At 40.4% G+C, this 24,695-nt stretch overlaps 1 protein-coding gene across 2 annotated transcripts in view; it reads left to right on the forward strand.

Moving 5' to 3' along the window:
• The window catches only part of LOC309800827 (trimeric intracellular cation channel type B-like), a 112,473-nt gene that overhangs the window by 40,057 nt on the left and 47,721 nt on the right, over positions 1 to 24,695 (forward strand). For both annotated transcript variants that reach the window (XM_082615155.1, XM_082615154.1), the window contains exons 3-5: positions 155 to 339; positions 1,160 to 1,247; positions 6,909 to 7,026. In XM_082615155.1, coding sequence (XP_082471281.1) covers positions 155 to 339; positions 1,160 to 1,247; positions 6,909 to 7,026 — 391 coding nt within the window. The remainder of the gene's footprint in view (positions 1 to 154; positions 340 to 1,159; positions 1,248 to 6,908; positions 7,027 to 24,695) is intronic.

Raw genomic sequence — 24,695 nt, forward strand, 5'->3', positions numbered from 1 at the left:
CCCAGTCTGTGGTCTTCTTGCAGTCAAATTCCATGTTTATATGGATAATTCCGTTTGTTGTGTTTTATCAAATTGTTATTGCTAATATTCTGGATTTTTATTTTTGTTCTTTGGATTCTACTCATGTATTAAAATATTTAAATTTTAATTTCAGGTGTGTTATATTTTTTTGCCCCTGTGACCTTGTTTCCCGGGGATATTCATTCCTACCTGTTCAACTCCTCGCTGAGGGAATGAAGGAAGTGACCAGAACTTGGAAAATAGTAGATGGAGTCACCCATGCTAATCACTATTACAAAAATGGCTGGATGGTCATGATAGCTATTGGATGGGTCCGAGGTAATATTAACAATATGTGTTCATAAATATTCTGTTATTGGTATACTACAACTACTGAACAATTCTCTAATTAAATTAATGGGGACCACATACTTTAATAACAGTCTTTTTTGGAAGATGGAAGCCTTGTTTCTGTTGGCTGGTAAAGTTAATTCAGAACTGGCACTATTCACTAGTACTAGTCATCAGCCATTCTTTTGAGCCTGATTGTCTTAAAAAGAGAATATTTATTATTGGTTTGATTAGCAGCCATAGCCAGAGGGATTTGTAGTTAATTAAGGTGTAGCCACCGCCATAAATAAAACAAGTTTACATAAGAAATTATGTGGCACGTGTAATTAAAAAAACTTTGCTCTGTTTTTTTTTTCCTCGCTTTTTTCATCCTGTATAACCTGAAATAGTAAATGTGATTGATTATGGGTTCATGTTCAGTCTTCATTACCTACCTTTATTGTTATGTTGGAACTGAATAAATTTCCCAGTCTATTGTTATAGTGTACTGCACCTAAAACTAAAATCAGAAAAGGAAATGATAAAGCAGAGGAATTTATTTTTTCAGGTCAGAAACAAACCTCTAGCCACATCTCTGTCTGAGGCCCCAATTTTAACCTTAATTGTAGTACAATAGACAGTTGCCATGAAAAAATTATAATTGTCTCTGTATCATAAATGTACAAGGCAACTTTTTTCTCCCTCCCAAGAATCATATTTTGGAAATCCTCTTGGAATTTTAAGTCAAAAGATAGAATTATGGCTTTATTTCATATATTTTCTCAAGAAAATTTGGTTAAGTATTCTTGTTTTATCTTGTTCTTTTTAGGTGCAGGTGGTAGCATTATCGTCAAGTTTGCGCAGTTGGTAAAAGGCTGTTGGAAACCAGAAGCTGATGAATGGCCGAAGATGTCCTAGTGAGTTGGTATAGACTGTACTGAGACTTGGCCTTTTATCCTTAGATCTTACCAATTTATTTTAAAAAACATTTTGGGATCTCTAAGTGTGGAGGAAACAGACAAACATAAATAAAAGGATAATGGGAAGAAAACCAGGAAACCTAAGTTTTTCAAGAAGTCTGCTCTCTTAAATGTAGCTTTTAAAATAAATATTGATTCCCTTTTCTGTGGGTTCCTCCTCTTAGAAAATAAAACCAAACAAAAACTCTTGGATTATTGTAGAACTGTGGGAGAGTGTGTATTTATGGAGCAAGAACTACATAGGAACAGAATTCTCTGGAATCAATTGCAGGCTCTTGGCATTTTCACCCAGATTTCAAATTATTCATAGTTTCTGGTAGTAAAATGTCAAGCTTATGGTAACAGTCAATACGTTATCATAAAGCCCTATTAGTTGCTTTAAAAGTGAGAGTTGAGTTTAACTATTAGGTTGGCCAAAAAGTGCCTTCAGTTTTTAAGTAAAAAAAAAAGACACTTTTTTCATTTTTACCAAGAACTTTATTGAACAATGTATTCACCCTTTTGTTCCACTACCTTCTGCCATTTTTCAGGCAACTTCATAATTCCATCTTCCCAAAACTTTTTATGTTTTTGAGCAAAGAACTGTTCCAGGTGCCTTTTACAGTCTTACAGGGAATTGAATTTTTTTTCCATTAAAAGAATTTTGTAAAGATCGAAGTAAATGGAAATTCGAAGGTGCAATGTCTGGTGAATACGGCAGATGAATCAGAACTTCCCAGGCAAGCTGTAACAGTTTTTGCCTGGTCATCAAAGAAACATGTGGTCTTGCGTTATCCTGATGGAAGATTATGCATTTTCTGTTGATTAATTCTGGACACTTCATCGAGTGCTGCTTTCAGTTGGTCTAATTGGGAGCAGTACTTCTTGGAATTAATCTTCTGGTTTTCTGGAAGGAGCTCATAATAGAGGACTCCCTTCCAATCCCACCACATACACAGAATCAGTCTCTTTGGATGAAGACTGGCCTGTGGTGTGGTTGGTGGTGGTTTATTTCACTTGCCCCATGACCTCTTCCGTTCCACATTATTGTACAGTATCCACTCTTCATCGCCCGTCACAATTTAAAAATGGAACGTTTTCATTACGTTTAGTAGAGAATTGCATGCGGAAATACGGTCAAAAAGGTTGTTTTCGCTTAACTTATGTGGAACCCAAACACCAAAGCAATTAACATAACCAAGCTGGTGCAAATGATTTTCAGCACTTGATTTGGATATTTTGAGTATGTCAGCTATCTGCGGCATGGTATAATGTTGATTGTTCTCAGTTAATATTTCGATTTGGTCTCTATCAACTTCAACTGGTCTGCCCAACCGTGGAGCATCATGCAGTGAGAAATCTCCAGCATGAAACTTCACGGTCCACTTTTGACATGTTCAGTCAGTCACAGCACCTTCTCCATATACTGCACAAATCTTTTTTGTGTGTTTCAGTTGCGTTTTACCTTTCTTGAAATAATAAAGCATAATATGCCAAAAACGTTGCTTTTTTTCTTCCACCTTCAGTGTTAAAATGGCTACACAAAAATTCACTAATTTTGATGTCTTTTTTTAACTGCACGCTGATGTGACAGCTGTCACATACAATGTAACAAAATTGTTTCGAATGAAGTTAAAGACAATTAAGTGCTACTAGAGCCATCTGCGGCAGAAACTCAACAAACCTTTTGGCCAACCCATTACATATAAAAATAAGAAAAAGACTAGAGGAAATAACCCATTCTATGCTTGTACGATGCAGACTACCTTTTGCACCCATTTAAGAGAATCTAGTCGTTAGGTGTTCTCTAAAGACACTGACCCAATCTTAAATAAGTCACAAATATATCCCTGATGCACCTGAAAATGAAATAGAGAAATACAGTTACTATTCCTGCAATTCAATAAGGAAAGCCTTAGGATTTAGTGGCCATAATAAGCAAGGCGGGGAAGTCTTCATGTGAAAATAAACTCATTAGAATGGATTAAAAACGAAGGTTGAGAAGCAGTACGAATGATGAAGTTTATGTTTGAGTGAACCAGTAGATTTCAGGATGTTTACCTTGGAATGTACCCCTTAAAGCTTGAATGAGGTAGTTTAGAAATAGAACAAAGGAGCTTTGATCGATAATAAGTTATAAATAAAGCATTAGTGTTATTCACTGGAAATTTTTCTCATTTCGAGTATGTGCTTTGAAACGTCTTCCATGAAACATTTCTTGGGACTGTAAAACTGAAATCAAATTGTGATTCTCCTGTGTTCACAGCCTTGCAGTGACTCCCCAGATGGCGTGTGAGACCCTCCAAGGTCTGTGTCTCTCCCACACCTAATTTCCTCTGACTTCAGCTCTTACTGTTCTCTCCCTTGCTCACTGCACTCTGTCCTTGAGCAAGCCAGGTGTTGTCTGGTTTAAAACTAACTTCTCTCTCTGCCTAGAATCTTCTTCCTCAGGTGGCCAACTCCCTTACCTACTTTGCTCAAAGGATTTTCTCAAAGCTTACCTTCTCCATGAGGACTACCCTGCTTAAAATTGCAACACTTCCCTCTATTTCTCCCACAGCATTTATCATATTTTATAATTTACTTATTCATTATGTTTATTTTTCTCTCCCTTTGGCTTTCCTCCGTGCTTCAAAGAATACAAGAGGTGAAGTATAGGGATTTTGTCTTTTTTGATTGCTCTTATATCCTAAACACCTATCACATATTAGACAGCAAATATTATGTGAATGAATGAATGATTAACAGTTTGTCAGGTGAGATCATTGGGATCCATTATGATATTTTGGGTATGCATATATATATATATGTTTTTATATATTTATTACCAAATACTTTTGTATAGTGGAAAAAGCCTGTATGGTCTTAGAGAATACATATATTGTAATAAACAGAATGTTGGTAAAAATATGAATGTTAGAGGTGCTGGTGAGGTCTTAGAGGAATTGAAGAACATGATACTGGAAACTGGAAGAAAGGTGATTTAGTTATATGGCTGCAGTTGTGTGGAAAGCATAATCTGTAAGGATCGAACTTGGATATTTAGTTGAGTTTCAGAAGCAAAGTGTTGGTGGTCTGAGCTGGTTTCCTCTTGCTTCTTACAGTGAAGTGTGAGAGGAAAGAGTTGAATTGAGGGAATAACTGCTAAACAAAGAAACCAAGACTTGATGATTTGGGAAATTCTCAGCCTATCCAGATTGCAAAAGATGATAAAGTTAGGAGAGTCATTCTTAGGAAACGCCTGCTGTGGAGAGAAAGTTAAGGGTGTGGCTGGACAACTTTTGCTAGTGTTAAAAGAGATTAGGCGTGTGATTCATGGATCCATTCAGCTATCATAGCAGAAGCCTGGAATAGAGATGAGATTATCCGGGAAAGATCTGTGAAGGACCATCTTGACTGATGGCGTGGATCCCCTGTGTCATGCATAGGAAACCCAAAAGATTTTTGAAAGTGTTGTATCGGCAGAAACACTGCCAGGTTGGACTGAAAGGGACAGAGACAAGATGAAATAAAAGAAGTCAGACTCCCAAAATTCTACAGGTAGAAACAGACTGATAAAATTTTTAGCCGTTGATATGTGCTACCGTTCAGGGAAAAGGAAGAATGGCTTTAAGGTGGGAGCTGCGGGCCTAGAAACCTGAGGCCAGACCCATAGGCTGGAGTCACAGGTGCAAAAGCCAGAGCCATGAATGCAGAGATTAGAGCTGTAAACTCAGAGGATGGAGCCTCAGGCCACAGAAGATTATTCCTGGGTCTTGAAACCTAATGGGATTTGCCCTGCTGGATTTTGAAATTGCATAGGACTGTGATCACTTTCTTCCTTCCATTTTCTCCCTTTTGGCATGGGAGTGCTTATAGCTGTTACCTATGCTTATTCCACCATTGTATTTTGGAAGCAGATAGCTTATTTACTACGTTCACAGGAAACTAATATAATAAGTCTAAGAATTTTCTAAATGCATTCTGATCTTCGTAACCAATCTCATTGACTTTTTCTTAAAAAATCCCAGCCCTGCTCCAATCCCCTGCTTCAATTTATTGTTTACAAAATCCTTGCTCCTCAGATTCATTGCTTCTGAATTTATGCTGTACGAGAACACAATCCAAAGTAGAATATGTGTATGCTAAGATGCCCGTGATGAGGCACTGTTGTTCAGAAACCAAACTATTAGAAACAGAGTAGCCAAAGGTCATTAAGACAATGTCTTAATGGAATTAACTACTTATTTTTTATCTCATCCTTTTAAAAGTCAGTTTGGTGTACATTTTATGATACAGTTGTACATGTACATAATTTATAAATTAATTGATATATATTAAGGAGTGTCTTAAAACACTTTTACCACTAGAGATGCACAGTCAGAAAGTTTGTGGACCACTGTTCTAAAACAGGAATGCTGCCCAGTTATTGGTAGGCAAGATCCAAACCCCTGTTACCCAAACCTAACTGTTTTGAACTCAATCCTTAGCTTGTACTGATTAAACAAGCTACTTATTTTTCATAGAATGGTTTATAGGGGCTTTTAAATTTGTCATATTTTATACTATGGCATTCTAAGAGTTTATTATTTATCTTTTTCTAGTTTTAAGCATAAAGAGCTAGAAAATGATCTGTTACTGAGATATACTTTATGTGGCAAATATATGACATGAAAGTAGTGCTTGTTATATATGTTAATAGATAAACATCTTATTATAGACTTTAAATTTTAATGTATTGGCTAATGCTAGTATTTTGTGCTGGAGTTAGCTAAGTGATGTGCTGGAGCTGGCTCACACTGTTTTATGAGAGCCATTCCACCCAGCAGCCTGAAGTGGGCTGTGGGAGTAGAGTTGGGCCTCTGTATCCATGGTTTCTGCATCTGTGGATTAACCAACTGTGGATCAAAACTATTAGAAAAAAAGTTCCAGAAAGTTCCAGAAAGCAAACCTTGAATTTGCCATGTACTGATAACTGTTTACATAGTACTTATACTGTAATTACAACTATTTACATAGCATTTACATTATATTAGGTATTGTAAATAATCTAGAGATGATGTAAAGTATGTGGGAGGATGTGCATAGGTTCTACGTAAATACTACATCATTTTATATCACGGACTTGGGCATCAGTGGATTTTGGTAAGTGTGGGGGCTCCTGGAACAAGTTCCCTGCGAATACCATGGGGCGACTGTGTTTACACCGTGGAAATGAGGAAATGCTGCAAATCAGGGCTTTCTTTTCCATCCCCCATCCCACCCAAGCTTGGTTAGCACTATAAGGTTTTTCAGGGCTAACATACTTTTCCCAAATCATGCTGTGGAACGTGGGACTTTCAAATCCTTTGTGAAAAAGTGTTATGTAGTCAATTCAGAAATATTACCTATAGAAATGTACTCTCTTTATCAGAAAGTCACAGTATGTATGAACATTCTAAACTTTGATACCTTATGCTGTGAAGAAAGGTATTTAACTTTATGTAACTCAGCATTTCCAAAACTTTATATTTACAGAACTCGTTTTTGTGTTACATCTATTAATAACTCATTAAATTAATATTTTGAGAATACTGTTTGAGAAATATAGAGATAAGTAATATTTAATACTTACTGAGTTAAAATGTTTTTTATTTTCAGCTCTGCCAAGGTAACCCTGCTGGGGTCAGTTATCTTCACATTCCAGCAAACCAAGAATCTGGCAATACCAAGGCATGCTCTTATGTTCCTCTATACTATGTTTCTTGTGGTCACAAAGGTAAGAGTTCAAAGTAGCAATAAAGCAGTATTACAAATTCTGTGTAACCAAAATTCTGCATAAGGCAAGTAACGGAAAATTTTATTTTTTATTATAGTCTAAAAATATCAATTTTGGGGAGTTATTCAGCACATCCATGACTTACTGAAACATAGCTCTTCCATGATTCCTCATTTGATTTATGCTGAGGCTATCAGGAAGGATCTGCAGATAACCTTGTAGTATTTACATTGGAGACCAGAGAGTAGTGGAAATAGCCAAGGCTGATCAGAGACTGCAAAGTGTTGTGTCATTTGTAAAATGAGGTTCTTGGAGTAGATGTTCTCTGAGGTTCCTTTAAACTTTAGAATTTTTATATTTTTATATGAGGACATATTTGTGGTCAGTCTCTTTAATTACTGTTGTCTGGTTGGATGCTTTATCCCTTCTTGAAGTTAGGAAATAGTATAAGACGGTATAAGATCCTAGGTTTCAGAGACAGGCAGTCTTAAATTCAAATCCTAGCTTCGCTGTCTAATCCCTGAACAGGCAAGTTACTTAATGTCTCTGAATCCTGATTTCCTCGTCTTCATTGTACCGATTGTTGATATGGTTCGAGATGACGTATATACCATTCTATGACTGTGTCGGACACATCTTTTTTATTTTTATTTATTTATTTTTCGCTGTGTTGGGTCTTCGTTGCAGCACATGGGCTTTCTCTAGTTGCGGCAAGTGGGGGCTGCTCTTCGTTGTGGTGCGCGGGCTTCTCATTGGGGTGGCTTCTCTTGTTGTGGAGCGCAGGCTTCAGTAGTTGTGGCTCGCGGGCTGTAGAGCACAGGCTCAGTAGTTGTGGCGCACAGGCTCAGTAGTTGTGGCGCACAGGCTCAGTAGTTGTGGCGCACAGGCTTAGTTGCTCTGCAGCATGTGGGATCTTCCTGGACCAGGGCTCGAACCCGTGTCCCCTGCATTGGCAGGCGGACTCTTAACCACTGCGCCACCAGGGAAGCCCTCTGACACATCTTATGAATTTTATTTCAGCTGTATGATGAGACTAATTCTGATTATTATTCTTCCTACAATTTTTATATATTCACTATTCATGAGTAGACAATTGATTTTAAAATATTATTATTTAAGCCTAGAGAAATTTTATAGATGTCTGTATCTCAGCCTAGATATTTTTGGCTAAAAACTTACCTATGAGGAGGCTTCCCTGGTTTTGACATATACAGAGATGCTAATAAATATGATTTCTCCTTTCAAAGAGAGTATCTCCCACAAGTAAGACAAGGGCACAGGTATCTATAATACAAGTATAAAAGTAGTAACAGAAAGTAAGTGCCACCAGTATTGCTCGACCTCTAGTATCTCGGTTGTCATCTCACCCACTAGAAGCTGCTCTGTGGTAAAACTCAGGTATTCTCACTGTTGAAATGTGCAGCCTAGCTATGGACTTGTGGCACCATCCCATGTAGACATTGAAGTCTCCTCCCCGCCCCATGCCTGCCTATCTTCCTCCTGACACCCTGCCTGAGGATTCCAGTTAGTTTAGCTGCACCTAACGTCAGTCTCTCCCATCGGAGATGATTTGAGAAAAGTTTCAGAAGCATGGAATATCTTTTGGCTCCTCAGTGTAAGAAGTTATTGTGAAATAAATAAAGCAAAGGGAGACTTGAGTGGTCAAGAATGATTAAAACCGAAAAGAGGCTGTTGGATTTTGAAATTGAGGTATTTGGAGACCTTGGTAAAAGTAGTTTCAAATGGACTGTTAGAGAATGGAAAAAAGTTTTTGATAGACTGAGATGAAAAAGAGGAAGTAAAGATGAGGAGTAGAAACTACTTTAAACAAAAACAACTTGGGAGGGGAATTTGGCAATATCTGATAAAGTTGAAGATTTATGTATCTTGGACTTCCCTGGTGGCTCAGTGGTTAAGAATCCACCTGCCAGTGCAGGGGACACGGGTTCGAGCCCTGGTCCAGGAAGATTCCACATGCCGTGGAGCAACTAAGCCCATGCTCCACAGCTACTGAGCCTGCGCTCTAGAGCCCGTGAGCCACAACTACTGCTCCCGCGTGCCACAACTACTGAAGCCCGTGCGCCTAGAGCCCGTGCTCCACAACAAGAGAAGCCACCACAGTGAAAAGCCCGTGCACCGCAACGAAAGAGTAGCCCCTGCTCTCCGTAACGAGAGAAAGCTTGTGCACAGCAACGAAGACCCAGCTCAGCCAAAAATAAATAAATAAATTTATATATAAAAAAAAGATTTATGTATCTTGTGAACTAGTAATTCCGTTTCTAGGTATAACCTACATCAGTCTCCCAAGGTGTAATACAGAACCCAGCTTCATCAGGATCTCTTAAAAAATGTTTTAGCATTTAATATTCATTTACTAAAAACTTAGGAATGAGCTCCTTTCAAATTAACCAAAAAATCAACTTTACTGAAGTATAATTTGCATATAATAAAATATAGTCATTCTAGAGTTTCAGTAAATTTGTGTACCTATGTAACCACCACCACAACCAAGATATGGAATATTTCCATTACTTGAAGAAGTTCCTTGTGCTCTAATCAGGTAAATCCCAACCACCACCCATGTCCCCAGGGTGGACCACCCATTTCCATGTAAGTGGGATCATATAGTATATATTTTTTCTGTCTGGCTTCTTTTGCTCAGTATGTTTTTGAGATTTATCCATGTTGTCTCGTATTCCTTTTTATTGCTGAGTAACATTATATACCACAATTTGTTTATGTAATTACCTGTTAATGGATTTTGGATTATTTCCAGCTTTTGATTATTTGAATATGGTTATTATGCATAAAGCTGCTATAAACATGTTTACTTTGTGTACACATAGATTTTCATTTCTCTTGGATAAATAGGAGTGGAATTGTTGGGTCACATGGAAAGCTTATGTTGCATGATACAAGCTTAATATACAGAAATCTATTCCTTTTCTGTACTCTAATAATGAACTATCAGAAAGAGAAAGTAAGAAATCAATCCCATTTAAAATCTCATCAAAAAGAACAAAATACCTAAGAATAACTTAACCAAGCAGGTGAAAGACTCTTATAACAATGATGAAGAAATTTGAAAATGATACAAAGAAGTGGGTCTGTTTCTGTTTTGTATATAAGTTCATTTGTATCATTTTTTTTTTTAGATTCCACATATGAGCGATGTCATGTGATATTTGTCTTTGTCTTGTTTCACTTAATATATTAATCTCTAGGTCCATCCATGTTGCTTCAAATGGCATTATTTCATTCTTTTTTATGGCTGAATAATATTATATTGTGTGTGTGTGTGTGTGTGTGTGTATACACACACACATACCACATCTTCTTTATCCATTCATCTGTTGATGGACATTTAGGTTGCTTCCATGTCTTGGCTACTGTAAATAGTGCTGCAGTGAACATTGGGGTGCATGTATCTTTTCAAATTATGGTTTTCTCTGGATATATGCCCTGGAGTGGGATGGCAGGATCATATATGGTAGCTCTATTTTTAGCTGTTTTTTTTGGTAACATTTTTATTAGAGTATAATTGCTTTACAATGGTGTGCTAGTTTCTGCTTTATAACAAAGTGAATCAGTTATACATATACATATGTCCCCATATCTCTTCCCTCTTGCATCGCCCTTCCTCCCACCCTCCCTATCCCACCCCTCTAGGTGGTCACAAAGTACCGAGCTGATCACCGTGCTATGTGGCTGCTTCCCACTAGCTCTCTGTTTTACGTTTCGTAGTGTATATATGTCCATGCCTCTGTCTCACTTTGTCCCAGCTTACCCTTCCCCCACCCTGTATCCTTAAGTCCATTCTCTAGTAGGTCTGCATCTTTATTTCCGTCTTGCCCCTAGGTCCTTCTGACCATTTTCTTTCTTTCTTTTTTTTTTTTGATTCCATGTATATGGGTTAGCATATGGTATTTGTTTTTCTCTTTCTGACTTCACTCTGTATGACAGTCTCTAGGTCCATCCACCTCACTACAAATAACTCAGTTTTGTTCCTTTTTATGGCTGAGTAATATTCCATTGTATATATATGTGCCACATCATCTTTATCCATTCATCTGTTGATGGACACTTAGGTTGCTTCCATGTCCTGGCTATTGTAAATAGAGCTGCAGTGAATATTTTGGTACATGACTCTTTTTGAATTATGGTTTTCTCAAGGTATATGCCCAGAAGTGGGATTGCTGGGTCATATGGTAGTTCTATGTTTAGTTATTTAAGGAACCTCCGTACTGTTCTCCAGAGTGGCTGTATCAATTGACTATCCCACCAAGAGTGCAAGAGGGTTCCCTTTTCTCCACACCCTCTCCATCATTTATTGTTTGTAGATTTTTTGATGATGGCCATTCTGACCGGAGTGAGATGATATCTCATTGTAGTTTTGATTTGCATTTCTCTAATGATGAATGATATTGAGCATTCTTTCATGTGTTTGTTGGCAATCTGTATATCTTCTTTGGAGAAATGTCTATTTGGGTCTTCTGCCCATTTTTGGATTGAGTTGTTTGTTTTTTTGTTATTGAGCTGCATGAGCTGCTTATAAATTTTGGAGATTAATCCTTTGTCAGTTGCTTCATTTGCAAATAGTTTCTCCCATTCTTAGCGTTGTCTTTTCATCTTGTTTATGGTTTCCTTTGCTGTACACAAGCTTTTAAGTTTCATTAGATCCCATTTGTTTATTTTTGTTTTTATTTCCATTTCTCTAGGAGGTGGGTCCAAAGGATCTTGCTGTGATTTATGTTGTAGAGTGTTGTGCCTATGTTTTCCTCTAAGAGTTTGATGGTGTCTGGCCTTACGTTTAGGTCTTTAATCCATTTTGAGTTTATTTTTGTGTATGGTGTTAGGGAGTGTTTTAATTTCATTCTTCTACACGGAGCTGTTCAGTTTTCCCAGCACCACTTATTGAAGAGGCTGTCTTTTCTCCACAGTATATTCTTGCCTCCTTTATCAAAGATAAGGTGACCATATGTGTGTGGGTTTAGCTCTGGGCTTTCTATCCTGTTCCATTGATCTATATATCTGTTTTTGTGTCAGTACCATACTGTCTTGATTACTGTAGCTTTGTAGTATAGTCTGAAGTCAGGGAGCCTGATTCCTCCAGCTCCGTTTTCTTTCTCAAGATCACTTTGGCTATTCGGGGTCTTTTGTGTTTCCATACAGATTGTGAAATTTTTTGTTCTACTTCTGTGAAAAATGCCACAGGTAGTTAGACAGGGATTGCATTGAATGTGTAGATTGCTTGGGGTAGTAGAGTCATTTTTACAATGTTGATTCTTCCAATCCAAGAACATGGTATATATCTCCCTAGCTATTTGTATCATCTTTTTTGTTGTTGTTGTTATTTATTTATTTATTTATTTATATTAGTTTCTGCTTTATAACAAAGTGAATCAGTCATACATATACATCTGTTCCCACATCCCTTCCCTCATGCATCTCCCTCCCTCCCACCCTCCCCATCCCACCCCCCCAGTCGGTCACAAAGCACCGAGCTGATCGCCCTGTGCTCTGCGGCTGCTTCCCACTATCTATCTACCTTACGTTTGGTAGTGTACATATGTCCATGCCTCTCTTTCGCTTTGCCACAGCTTACCCTTCCCCCTCCCCATATCCTCAAGTCCATTCTCAAGTAGGTCTGTGTCTTTATTCCCGTTTTACCCCTAGGTTCTTCATGACATTTTTTTAAAATTCCATATATATGTGTTAGCATACGGTATTTGCCTTTCTCTTTCTGACTTACTTCACTCTGTATGACAGACTCTAGGTCTATCCACCTCATTACAAATAGCTCAGTTTCGTTTCTTTTTATGGCTGAGTAATATTCCATTGTATATATGTGCCACATCTTCTTTATCCATTCATCCGATGATGGACACTTAGGTTGTTTCCAGCTCCGGGCTATTGTGAATAGAGCTGCAATGAACATTTTGGTACATGTCTCTTTTTGAATTATGGTTTTCTCAGGGTATATGCCTAGTAGTGGGATTGCTGGGTCATATGGTAGTTGTATTTTTAGTTTTTTAAGGAACCTCCATACTGTTCTCCATAGTGGCTGTACCAATTCACATTCCCACCAGCAGTGCAAGAGTGTTCCCTTTTTTCCACACCCTCTCCAGCATTTATTGTTTCTAGATTTTTTGATGATGGCCATTCTGACTGGTGTGAGATGATATCTCATTGTAGTTTTGATTTGCATTTCTCTAATGATGAATGAGGTTGAGCATTCTTTCATGTGTTTGTTGGCAGTCTGTATATCTTCTTTGGAGAAATGCCTATTTAAGTCTTCTGTCCATTTTTGGATTGGGTTGTTTGTTTTTTTGCTATTGAGCTGCATGAGCTGTTTATAAATTTTGGAGATTAATCCTTTGTCAGTTGCTTCATTTGCAAATATTTTCTCCCATTCTGAGGGTTGTCTTTTGGTCTTGTTTATGGTTTCCTTTGCTGTGCAAAAGCTTTGAAGTTTCATTAGGTCCCATTTGTTTATCTTTGCTTTTATTTCCATTTCTCTAGGAGGTGGGTCCAAAAGGATCTTGCTGTGATTTATGTCATAGAGTGTTCTGCCTATGTTTTCCTCTGAGAGTGTGATCGTTTCTGGCCTTACATTTAGGTCTTTAATCCTTTTTGAGCTTATTTTTGTGTATGGTGTTAGGGAATGATCTAATCTCATACTTACATGTCCCTGTCCAGTTTCCCCAGCACCACTTATTGAAGAGGCTGTCCTTTCTCCACTGTACGTTCCTGCTTCCTTTATCAAAGATAAGTTGACCATATGTGCGTGGGTTTATCTCTGGGCTTTCTATCCTGTTCCATTGATCTATCTTTCTGTTTTTGTGCCAGTACCACACTGTCTTGATTACTGTAGCTTTGTAGTATAGTCTGAAGTCAGGGTGCCTGATTCCTCCAGCTCCATTTTTCGTTCTCAAGATTGCTTTGGCCATTCAGGGTCTTTTGTTTTTCCAAACAAATTTTGAAATTTTTTGTTCTAGTTCTGTGAAAAATGCCAGTGGTAGTTTGATAAGGATTGCATTGAATCTGTAGATTGCTTTGGGTTGTAGAGTCATTTTCACCATATTGATTCTTCCAATCCAGGAGCATGGTATATTTCTCCATCTATTTGTATCATCTTTAATTTCTTTCATCAGTGTCTTATAATTTTCTGCATACAGGTCTTTTGTCTCCTTAGGTAGGTTTATTCTTAGATATTTTATTCTTTTTCTTGCAATGGTAAATGGGAGTGTTTTCTTGATTTCATTTTCAGATTTTTCATCATTAGTGTACAGGAATGCCAGAGATTTCTGTGCATTAATTTTGTATCCTGCTGCTTTACCAAATTCATTGATTAGCTCTTGTAGTTTTCTGGTAGCATCTTTAGGATTCTCTATGTATAGTATCATGTCATCTGCAAACAGTGACAGCTTTACTTCTTCTTTTCCGATTTGGATTCCTTTTATTTCCTTTTCTTCTCTGATTGCTGTGGCTAAAACTTCCAAAACTAAGTTGAATAAGAGTGGTGAGAGTGGGCAGCCTTGTCTTGTTCCTGATCTAGTGGAAATGGTTTCAGTTTTTCACCATTGAGGACCATGTTGGCTGTGGGTTTGTCATATATGGCCTTTATTATGTTGAGGAAAGTTCCCTCTATGCCTACTTTCTGCAGGGTTTTTATCATAAATGGGTGTTGAATTTTGTCGAAAGCTTTCTCTGCATCTATTGAGATGATCATATGGTTTTTCTCCTTCAATTTGTTAATATGGTGTATCACGTTGATTGATTTGCGTATATTGAAGAATCCTTGCATTCCTGGAATAAACCCCACTTGATCATGGTGTATGATCCTTTTAATGTGCTGTTGGATTCTGTTTGCTAGTATTTTGTTGAGGATTTTTGCATCTATGTTCATTAGTGATATTGGCCTGTAGTTTTCTTTCATTGTGACATCCTTGCCTGGTTTTGGTATCAAGGTGATGGTGGCCTCGTAGAATGAGTTTGGGAGTGTTCCTCCCTCTGCTATATTTTGGAAGAGTTTGAGAAGGATAGGTGTTAGCTCTTCTCTAAATGTTTGATAGAATTTGCCTGTGAAGCCATCTGGTCCTGGGCTTTTGTTTGTTGGAAGATTTTTAATCACAGTTTCAATTTCAGTGCTTGTGATTGGTCTATTCATATTTTCTATTTCTTCCTGATTCAGTCTCGGCAGGTTGTGCATTTCTAAGAATTTGTCCATTTCTTCCAGATTGTCCATTTTATTGGCATAGAGTTTCTTGTAGTAATCTCTCATGATCCTTTGTATTTCTGCAGTGTCAGTTGTTTCGTCTCCTTTTTCATTTCTAATTCTATTGATTTCTCTTCTCCCTTTTTTTTCTTGATGAGTCTGGCTAATGGTTTGTCAATTTTGTCTATCTTCTCAAAGAACCAGCTTCTAGTTTTATTGATCTTTGCTATCGTTTCCTTCATTTCTTTTTCATTTATTTCTGATCTGATCTTTATGATTTCTTTCCTTCTGCTAACTTTGGGGGTTTTTTGTTCTTCTTTCTATAATTGCTTTAGGTGCAGGGTCAGGTTGTTTACTCGAGATGTTTCCTGTTTCTTAAGGTGGGCTTGTATAGCTATAAACTTCCCCCTTAGAACTGCTTTTGCTACATCCCATAGGTTTTGGGTTTTTGTGTTTTCATTCTCATTTGTTTCTAGGTATTTTTTGATTTCCTCTTTGATTTCTTCAGTGATCACTTGGTTATTAATTAGTGTGTTGTTTAGCCTCCATGTGTTTGTATTTCTTACAGATTTTTTCTCGTAATTGATATCTAATCTCATAGCATTGTGGTCGGAAAAGATACTTGATACAATTTCAATTTTCTTAAATTTACCAAGGCTTGATTTGTGACCCAAGATATGATCTGTCCTGGAGAATCTTCCAGGAGCACTTGAGAAGAATGTGTATTCTGTTGTTTTTGGATGGAAAGTCCTATAAATATCAATTAAGTCCATCTTGTTTAATGTATCATTTAAAGCTTGTGTTTCCTTATTTATTTTCATTTTGGATGATCTGTCCATTGGTGAAAGTGGGCTGTTAAAGTCTCCTACTATGAGTGTGTTACTGTCGATTTCCCCTTTTATGGCTGTTAGTATTTGCCTTATGTATTGAGGTGCTCCTATGTTGGGTGCTTAAATATTTACAATTGTTATATCTTCTTCTTGGATCGATCCCTTGATCATTATGTAGTGTCCTTCTTTGTCTCTTCTAATAGTCTTTATTTTAAAGTCTATTTTGTCTGATATAAGAATTGCTACTCCAGCTTTCTTTTGATTTCCATTTGCATGGAATATCTTTTTCCATTCCCTTACTTTCAATCTGTATGTGTCTCTAGGTCTGAAGTGGGTCTCTTGTAGACAGCATAGATATGGGTCTTGTTTTTGTATCCATTCAGCCACCCTGTGTCTTTTGGTGGGAGCATTTAGTCCATTTACATTTAAGGTAATTATTGATATGTATGTTCCTCTTCCCATTTCCTTAATTGCTTTGGGTTCGTTACTGTAGGTATATTCCTTCTGTTGTGTTTCTTGCCTAGAGAAGTTCTTTTAGCATTTGTTGTAAAGCTGGTTTGGTGGTGCTGAACTCTCTCAGCTTTTGCTTGTCTGTAAACGTTTTAATTTCTCCATCAAATCTGAATGAGATCCTTGCTGTGTAGAGTAATCTTGGTTGCAGGTTTCTCTCCTTCATCACTTTAATTATGTCCTGCCACTCCCTTCTGGCTTGTAGAGTTTCTGCTGAGAGATCAGCTGTTAACCTGATGGGGATTCCCTTGTGTGTTATTTGTTGTTTTTGCCTTGCTGCTTTTAATATGATTTCTTTGTGTTTAATTTTTGACAGTTTGATTAATGTGTGTCTTGGCGTATTTCTCCTTGGATTTATTCTGTATGGGACTCTCTGTGCCTCCTGGACTTGATTAACTATTTCCTTTCCCATATTGGGGAAGTTTTCAACTATAATCTCTTCAAATATTTTCTCAGTCCCTTTCTTTTTCTCTTCTTCTTCTGGAACCCCTATAATTCGAATGTTGGTGCGTTTAATGTTGTCCCAGAGGTCTCGGAGACTGTCCTCTGTTCTTTTCATTCTTTTTTCTTTATTTTGCTCTGCATCAGTTATTTCCACTAGTTTATCTTCCACCTCACTTATCCGTTCTTCTGCCTCAGTTATTCTGCTATTGATCCCATCTAGAGTATTTTCATTTCATTTGTTGTGTTTTTAATCGATGCTTGATTCATCTTTAGTTCTTCTAGGTCCTTGTTAACTGTTTCTTGCATTTTGTCTATTCTATTTCCAAGATTTTGGATCTTGGAAATAGAATCTTGGATCATCTTTACTATCATTATTCTAAATTCTTTTTCAGGTAGACTGCCTATTACCTCTTCATTTGTTACGTCTGGTAGGTTTTTATCTTGCTCCTTCACCTGCTGTGTGTTTTTCTGTCTTCTCATTTTGCTTATCTTATTGTGTTTGGGGTCTCCTTTTTGCTGGCTGCAGATTCGTAGTTCCCGTTGTTTTTGGTTTCTGTCCCCAGTGGCTAAGGTTGTTTCAGTAGGTTGTGTAGGCTTCCTGGTGGGGGGGACTAGTGCCTGTGTTCTGGTGGTTGAGGCTCGATCTTGCCTTTCTGGTGGGCAGGTCCACGTCTGGTCGTGTGTTTTGGGGTGCCTGTGGCCTTATTATGTTTTTAGGTAGCCTCTCTGCTAATGGGTGGGGTTGTGTTCCTGCCTTGCTAGTTGCTTGGCATAGGGTGTTGAGCACTGTAGCTTGCTGGTCATTGACTGAAGCTGGGTGCTGGTGTTGAGATGGAGATCTCTGGGAGATTTTCGCTGCTTGATATTATATGGAGCTGGGAGGTCTCTTGTGGACCCGTGTCCTGAAGTTGGCTCTCCCACTTCAGAGGCACAGCACTGACTCCTGGCTGCAGCACCAAGAGCCTTTCATCTACCCGGCTCAGAATAAAAGGGAGAAAAAGTAGAAAGAAAGAATTAGTAGAAGAAAGAAAGAGAGAGAGAAAGAAAGGAAGAAGGAAAGGAAGGAAGGAAGAAAGAAAGAAAGGAGGGAGTGAGGGAGGAAGGATGGAAAGAAAGAAAGGAGGGAGGGAGGGAGGAATGAAAGAAAAAGGAAGAGTGAATGGAAGAAGGGAGGGAGGGAGGAAGGAAAGAGAGAAAGAAGAAAAGGAGGGGCAGAGGGAGGGAGGGAGGAAGGGAAGGTAGGAAAAAAAGAAAGAGCAGGTAAAGTAAAATAGAATAAAGTATAAAATATAGTAGCATTATTAAAATTAAAAAGTAATTATTGAAAAAAAAACGGATAGAACCCTGGGACATATGGTGGAAGCAAAGCTATACAGAGAAAATCTTACACAGAAGGATACACATACACATTCACAAAAAGGGAGCAGGGGGAAAACTCAAAAATCTTGCTCTCCAAGTCCACCTCCTCAATTTGGGATAATTCGTTGTAAAAAGAGGAAAAGGGCAAAAAGTCTGAAATCTTGCTCTCTAAGTCCACCTCCTTAATTTGGGATAATTCGTTGAAAAAAGAGGAAAAGGGGGGAAAGTCTTAAATCTTGTCCTCAAAGTCCACTTCCTCAATTTGGGATGATTCGCTGTCCATTCATGCACTCCACAGACGCAGGGCACATCAAGTGGACCGTGGAGCTTTAATCCGCTGCCTCCGAGGCTGCACAGAGAGATTTCCCTGTCTCTTCTCTGCTCTCACAGCTCCCAGGTGTCAGCCTTGGACCTGGCCCCGCCTCTGCGCGTAGGTCGCCGGAAGGCGTCCGTTCTTCGCTCAGACAGGACGGGTTTAAAGGAGCCGCTGATTCGGGGGCTCTGGCTCACTCAGGCAGAGGGGAGGGAGGTGCACGCAGTGTGGGGCAGGCCTGCGGCGGCAGAGGCCGGCGTGACGTTGCACCAGACCGAGGCGCTCCGTGCGCTTTCCCGGGAAAGCCGTCCCTGGGTCCCGGGACCCCGGCAGTGGCGGGGTGCACAGGCTCCCCGGAAGGCGGGGTGGACAGTGACCTGCGCTCGCACACAGGCCTTGTGGCGGCGGCAGCAGCAGCCCCAGCGTCCCACACCCGTCTCCGGGGTCCGCGCCTTTAGCCGCAGCTCGCGCCCGTCTCTGGTGCTTCTTTAAGCAGCTCTCTTAATGCCCTCTCCTCGCGCACCAGGAAACAAAAGGGAAGAAAAAGTCTCTTGCCTCTTCGGCAGCTCCAGACTTTTTCCCCGGACTCCCTCCAGGCTAGCCGTGGTGCACTAACCCCTTCAGGCTCTCTTCCTGCCGCCAGCCCCAGTCCTCTCCCTGCTCTCCAACTGAAACCCGATGATACCCGAGCCTCAGCTCCCAGCCCCGCCCGCCCTGGCGGCCGAGCAGACAAGCCTCTCGGGCTGGTGTGTGCCTGAGGGCACCGATCCTCTGTGCCGGAATCTCTCTGCTTTGCCCTCCACACCCCTGTTGCTGTGCTCTCCTCCGCTACTCCGAAGCTTCCCCCTCCACCACCTGCAGTCTCCGCCCGCGAAGGGGCTTCTAGTGTGTGGAAACCTTTCCTCCTTCACGGCTCCCTTCCACTGGTGCAGGTCCCGTCCCTATCCTTTTGTCACTGTTTATTGTTTTTTCTTTTGTCCTACCCAGGTATGTGGGGAGTTTCTTGCCTTTTGGGGGGTCTGAGGTCTTCTGTCAGCGTTCAGTAGGTGTTCTGTAGGAGTTGTTCCACGTGTAGATGAATTTCTGATGTATCTGTGGGGAGGAAGGTGATCTCCGCGTCTTACTCTTCCGCCATCTTCCTCCGGGGTCCCTGTATCATCTTTAATTTCTTTCATCAGTGTCTTATAATTTTCTGCATACAGGTCTTTTGTCTCCTTAGGTAGGTTTTTTGTTTGTTTTGTTTTTGCGATACGCGGGCCTCTCACTGTTGTGGCCTCTCCCGGTGCGGAGCACAGGCTTCGGACGCGCAGGCTCAGCAGCCATGGCTCATGGGCCCAGCCGCTCCGCGGCATGTGGGATCTTCCTGGACCAGGGCACAAACCCGTGTCCCCTGCATCAGCAGGCGGACTCTCAACCACTGCGCCACCAGGGAAGCCCACCTTAGGTAGGTTTATTCCTAGATGTTTTATTCTTTTTGTTGCAGTGGTAAATGGGAGTGTTTTCTTAATTTCACTCTTAGATTTTTCATCATTCGTGTATAGGAATGCAAGAGATTTCTGTGCATTAATTTTGTACCCTGCTACTTTACCAAATTCATTGATTAGCTCTAGTAGTTTTCTGGTAGCATGTTTAAGATTCTCTATGTATAGTATCATGTCATCTGCAAACAATGACAGCTTAACTTCTTCTTTTCCAATTTGGATTCCTTTTATTTCTTTTTCTTCTCTGATTGCTGTGGCTAAAACTTGCAAAACTATGTTGAATAATGGTGGGGAGAATGGGCAACCTTGTCTTGTTCCTGATCTTAGTGGATATGGTTTCAGTTTTTCACCATGGAGGACGATGTTGGCTGTGGGTTTGTCATATATGGCCTTTATTATGTTGAGGAAAGTTCCCTCTGTGCCTACTTTCTGGAGGGTTTTTATCATAAATGGGTGTTGAATTTTGTCAAAAGCTTTCTCTGCATCTATTGAGATGATCATATGGTTTTCCTCCTTCAATTTGTTAATATGGTGTCACATTGATTGATTTGCATATATTGAAGAATCCTTGCCTTCCTGGGGTAAACCCCACTTGATCATAATGTATGATCCTTTTAATGTGCTATTGAATTCTGTTTGCTAGTATTTTGTTGAGGATTTTTGCATTTATGTTTATCCGTGATATTGCTCTGTAGTTTTCTTTCTTTCTGACATCTTTGTCTGGTTTTGGTTTCAGAGTGAACCTACTATGATTGTGTTACTGTCGATTTCCCCTTTTATGGCTGTTAGTATTTGCCTTATGTATTGAGGTGCTCCTATGTTGTGTGCATAAGTATTTACAATTGTTATATCTTCTTGGATTGATCCATTGATCACTATGTAGTGTCCTTCTTTGTCTCTTGTAATAGTCTTTGTTTTAAAGTCTATTTTGTCTGATATGAGAATTGCTATTCCAGCTTTCTTTTGATTTCCATTTGCATGGAATATCTTTCTCCATCCCCTCACTTTCAGACTGTATGTGTCCCTAGGTCTGAAGTGGGTCTCTTGTAGACAGCGTATATATGGGTCTTATTTTTGTATCCATTCAGCCAGTCTGTGTCTTTTGGTTGGAGCATTTAATCCTTTTATGTTTAAGGTAATTTTTTTTTTTTTTTTTTTTTTTTTGCGGTACACGGGCCTCTCACTGTTGTGGCCTCCCCCGTTGCGGAGCACAGGCTCCGGATGCGCAGGCCCAGCGGCCATGGCTCACGGGCCCAGCCGCTCCGCGGCATATGGGATACTCCCAGACCGGGGCACGAACCCGTATCCCCTGCATCGGCAGGTGGACTCTCAACCACTGCGCCACCAGGGAGGCCCTAAGGTAATTATTGATATGTATCTTCCTATTCCCATTTTCTTAATTGTTTTGGGTTTGTTATTGTAGGTCTTTTCCTTCTCTTGTGTTTCCTGCCTAGAGAAGTTCCTTTAGCATTTGTTGTAAAGCTGGTTTGGTGGTCCTGAATTCTCTTAGCTTTTGCTTGTCTGTAAAGCTTTCAATTTTTCTGTCAAATCTGAATGAGATCCTTGCTGGGTAGAGTAATCTTGGGTGTAGGTTCTTCCCTTTCATCACTTTAAATATGTCCTGCCACTCCCTTCTGGCTTGCAGAGTTTCTGCTGAAAGATCAGCTGTTAGCCTTATGGGGATTCCCTTATGTGTTACTTGTTGTTTTTCCCTTGCTCCTTTTAATATTTGTTCTTTGTATTTAATTTTTGATAGTTTGATTGGTATGTGTCTTGGCGTGGTTCTCCTTGGATTTATCCTATATGGGACTCTCTGTCCTTCCTGGACTTCATTAACTATTTCCTTTCCCATATTAGGGAAGTTTTCAACTATAATCTCTTCAAATATTTTCTCAGTCCCTTTCTTTTTCTCTTCTCCTTCTGGGACCCCCTATAATTCGAATGTTGGTGCGTTTAATGTTGTCCCAGAGGTCTCGGAGACTGTCCTCAGTTCTTTTCATTCTTTTTTCTTTATTCTGCTCTGCAGTAGTTGTTTCCACTATTACATCTTCCAGGTCACTTATCCGTTCTTCTGCCTCAGTTATTCTGCTATTGATCCCTTCTAGAGAATTTTAATTTCATTTATTGTGTTGTTCATCTCTGTTTGTTTGCTCTTTAGTTCTTTTAGGTCCTTGTTAAATGTTTCTTTTATTTTCTCCATTCTATTTCCAAGATTTTGGATCATCTTTACTATCATTATTCTGAATTCTTTTTCAGGTAGACTGCCTATTTCCTCTTCATTTCTTGAGTCTGTTAGGTTTTTGCCTTGCTCCTTCATCTGCTCTGTTTCTCTGTCTTCCCAGTTTGCTTAACTTACTGTGTTTGGGGTCTCCTTTTCACAGGCTGCAGGTTCGTAGTTTCCATTGTTTTTTGGTGTCTGTCCCCAGTGGCTAAGGTTGTTTCAGTGGGTTGTGTAGGCTTCCTGGTGGAGGGGACTAGTGCCTATCTTCTGGTGGATGAGGTTGGATCTTGTCTTTCTCTTGGGCAGGTCCACGTCTGGTGGTGTGTTTTGGGGTGTCTGTGACCTTGTTATGATTTTAGGCAGCCTCTGTGCTAATGGATGGGGTTGTGTTCCTGTCTTGCCAGTTGTTTGGCCTTGGGTTTCCTGCACTGTAGCTTGCTGGTCGTTGAATGAAGCTGGGTGTTGGTGTTGAGATGGAGATCTCTGGGAGATTTTCGCCATTTGATATTACGTGGATCTGGGAGGTCTCTTGTGGACCAGTGTCATGAAGTTGGCTCTCCCACCTCAGTGGCACAGCTCTGACGCCTGGCTGGAGCACCAAGAACCTGTCCTCCACATGGCTCAGAATAAAAGGGAGAAAAGAAAGAAGGGGGGGCGGGGAGGGAGGAAGGAAGGAAGGAGATAAAATAAAATAAAATAAAGTGATTACAATAAAAAATAATTATTAAGACTAGAATTTTTTTACGAAATAAAATAAAAAACGGACAGACAGAACTCTAGTACAAATGGTTAAAGCAAAGCTATACAGACAAAATCACACATAAAAGCATACACATACACACTCACAAAAAGAGAAAAAGGGAAAATTATATATATATCGTTGCTCCCAAAGTCCACCTTCTCAATTTGGGATGATTCGTTGTCTATTCAGGTATTCCACAGATGCAGGATACATCAAGTTGATGTGGAGGTCTAATCCGCTGCTCCTGAGGCTTCTGGGAGAGATTTCCCTTTCTCTTCTTTGTTCGCACAGCTCCTGGGGTTCAGCTTTGGATTTGAACCCGCCTCTGCGTGTAGGTTGCCTGAGGGCGTCTGTTCTTCGCTCAGACAGGACGGGGTTAAAGGAGCAGCTGATTCGGGGGCTCTGGCTCACTCAGCCGGTGGGGGGGGAGGCGGCGGTAACAGTGCAGAACGCGGGGCAAGCCTGTGGCGGCAGAGGCCAGCAGGTGCTCCATGCGTTCTCCCGGGAAAGCTGTCCCTGGATCACAGGACACTGGCCGTGGTGGGCTGCACAGGCTCCCGGAGTGGGGTGGAGGTATGGATAGTGACCTGTGCTTGCACACAGGCTTCTTGATGGCCGCAGCAGCAGCCTTAGCGTCTCATGCCCGTCTCTGGGGTCCGCGCTGATAGCCGTGGCTCACTTCCATCTCTGGAGCTCCTTTAAGCGGCGCTCTTAATCCCCTCTCCTCATGCACCAGGAAACAAAAGAAGCAAGAAAAAGTCCCTTGCCTCTTCGGCAGCTCCAGACTTTTTCCTGGACTCCCTCCCGGCTAGCTGTGGCGCACTAGCCCCCTTCAGGGTGTGTTCACGTGGGCAACCCCAGCCCTCTCCCTGGGATCCGACCTCCGAAGCCCGAGCCTCAGCTCCCAGCCCCCACCCGTCCTGGCGGGTGAGCAGACAAGCCTCTCGGGCTGGTGAGTGCTGGTCGGCACCGATCCTCTGTGCGGGAATCTCTCCGCTTTGCCCTCAGCACCCCTGTTGCTGCACTCTCCTCCATGGCTCCGAAGCTCCCCCCTCGTCCGCCACTGGCAGTCTCCTCCTACGAACGGGCTTCCTAGTGTGTGGAAACCTTTACTGCTTCACAGCTCCCTCCCACTGGTGCAGGTCCTGTCCCTATTCTTTGTCTCTGTTTTTTTCTTTTTTCTTTTAGCCTACTCAGGTATGTGGGGAGTTTCTTGCCTTTTGGGAGGTCTGAGGTCTTCTGCCAGCATTCAGTAGGTGTTCTGTAAGAGTTGTTCCACATGTATATGTATTTCTGATGTATTTGTGGGGAGGAAGGTGATCTCTTCATCTTACTCTTCTGCCATCTTGAAGCTCCTCTCTATTTTTAGTTTTTAAGGCACCTCCATACTGCTCTCCATAGTGGCTGTACCAATTTACATTCCCACCAACAGTGTAAGATGGTTCCTTTTTGCCACACCCTCTCCAGCATTTATTATTTATAGGCTTTTTGATGATGGCCATTCTGACTGGTGTGAGATGATACCTCATTGTAGGTTTGATTTGCATTTCT

This window comes from Mesoplodon mirus, assembly GCF_964341445.2.
Source record: "Mesoplodon mirus genome assembly, chromosome: 1".
NCBI classification, from domain to species: domain Eukaryota; kingdom Metazoa; phylum Chordata; class Mammalia; order Artiodactyla; family Ziphiidae; genus Mesoplodon; species Mesoplodon mirus.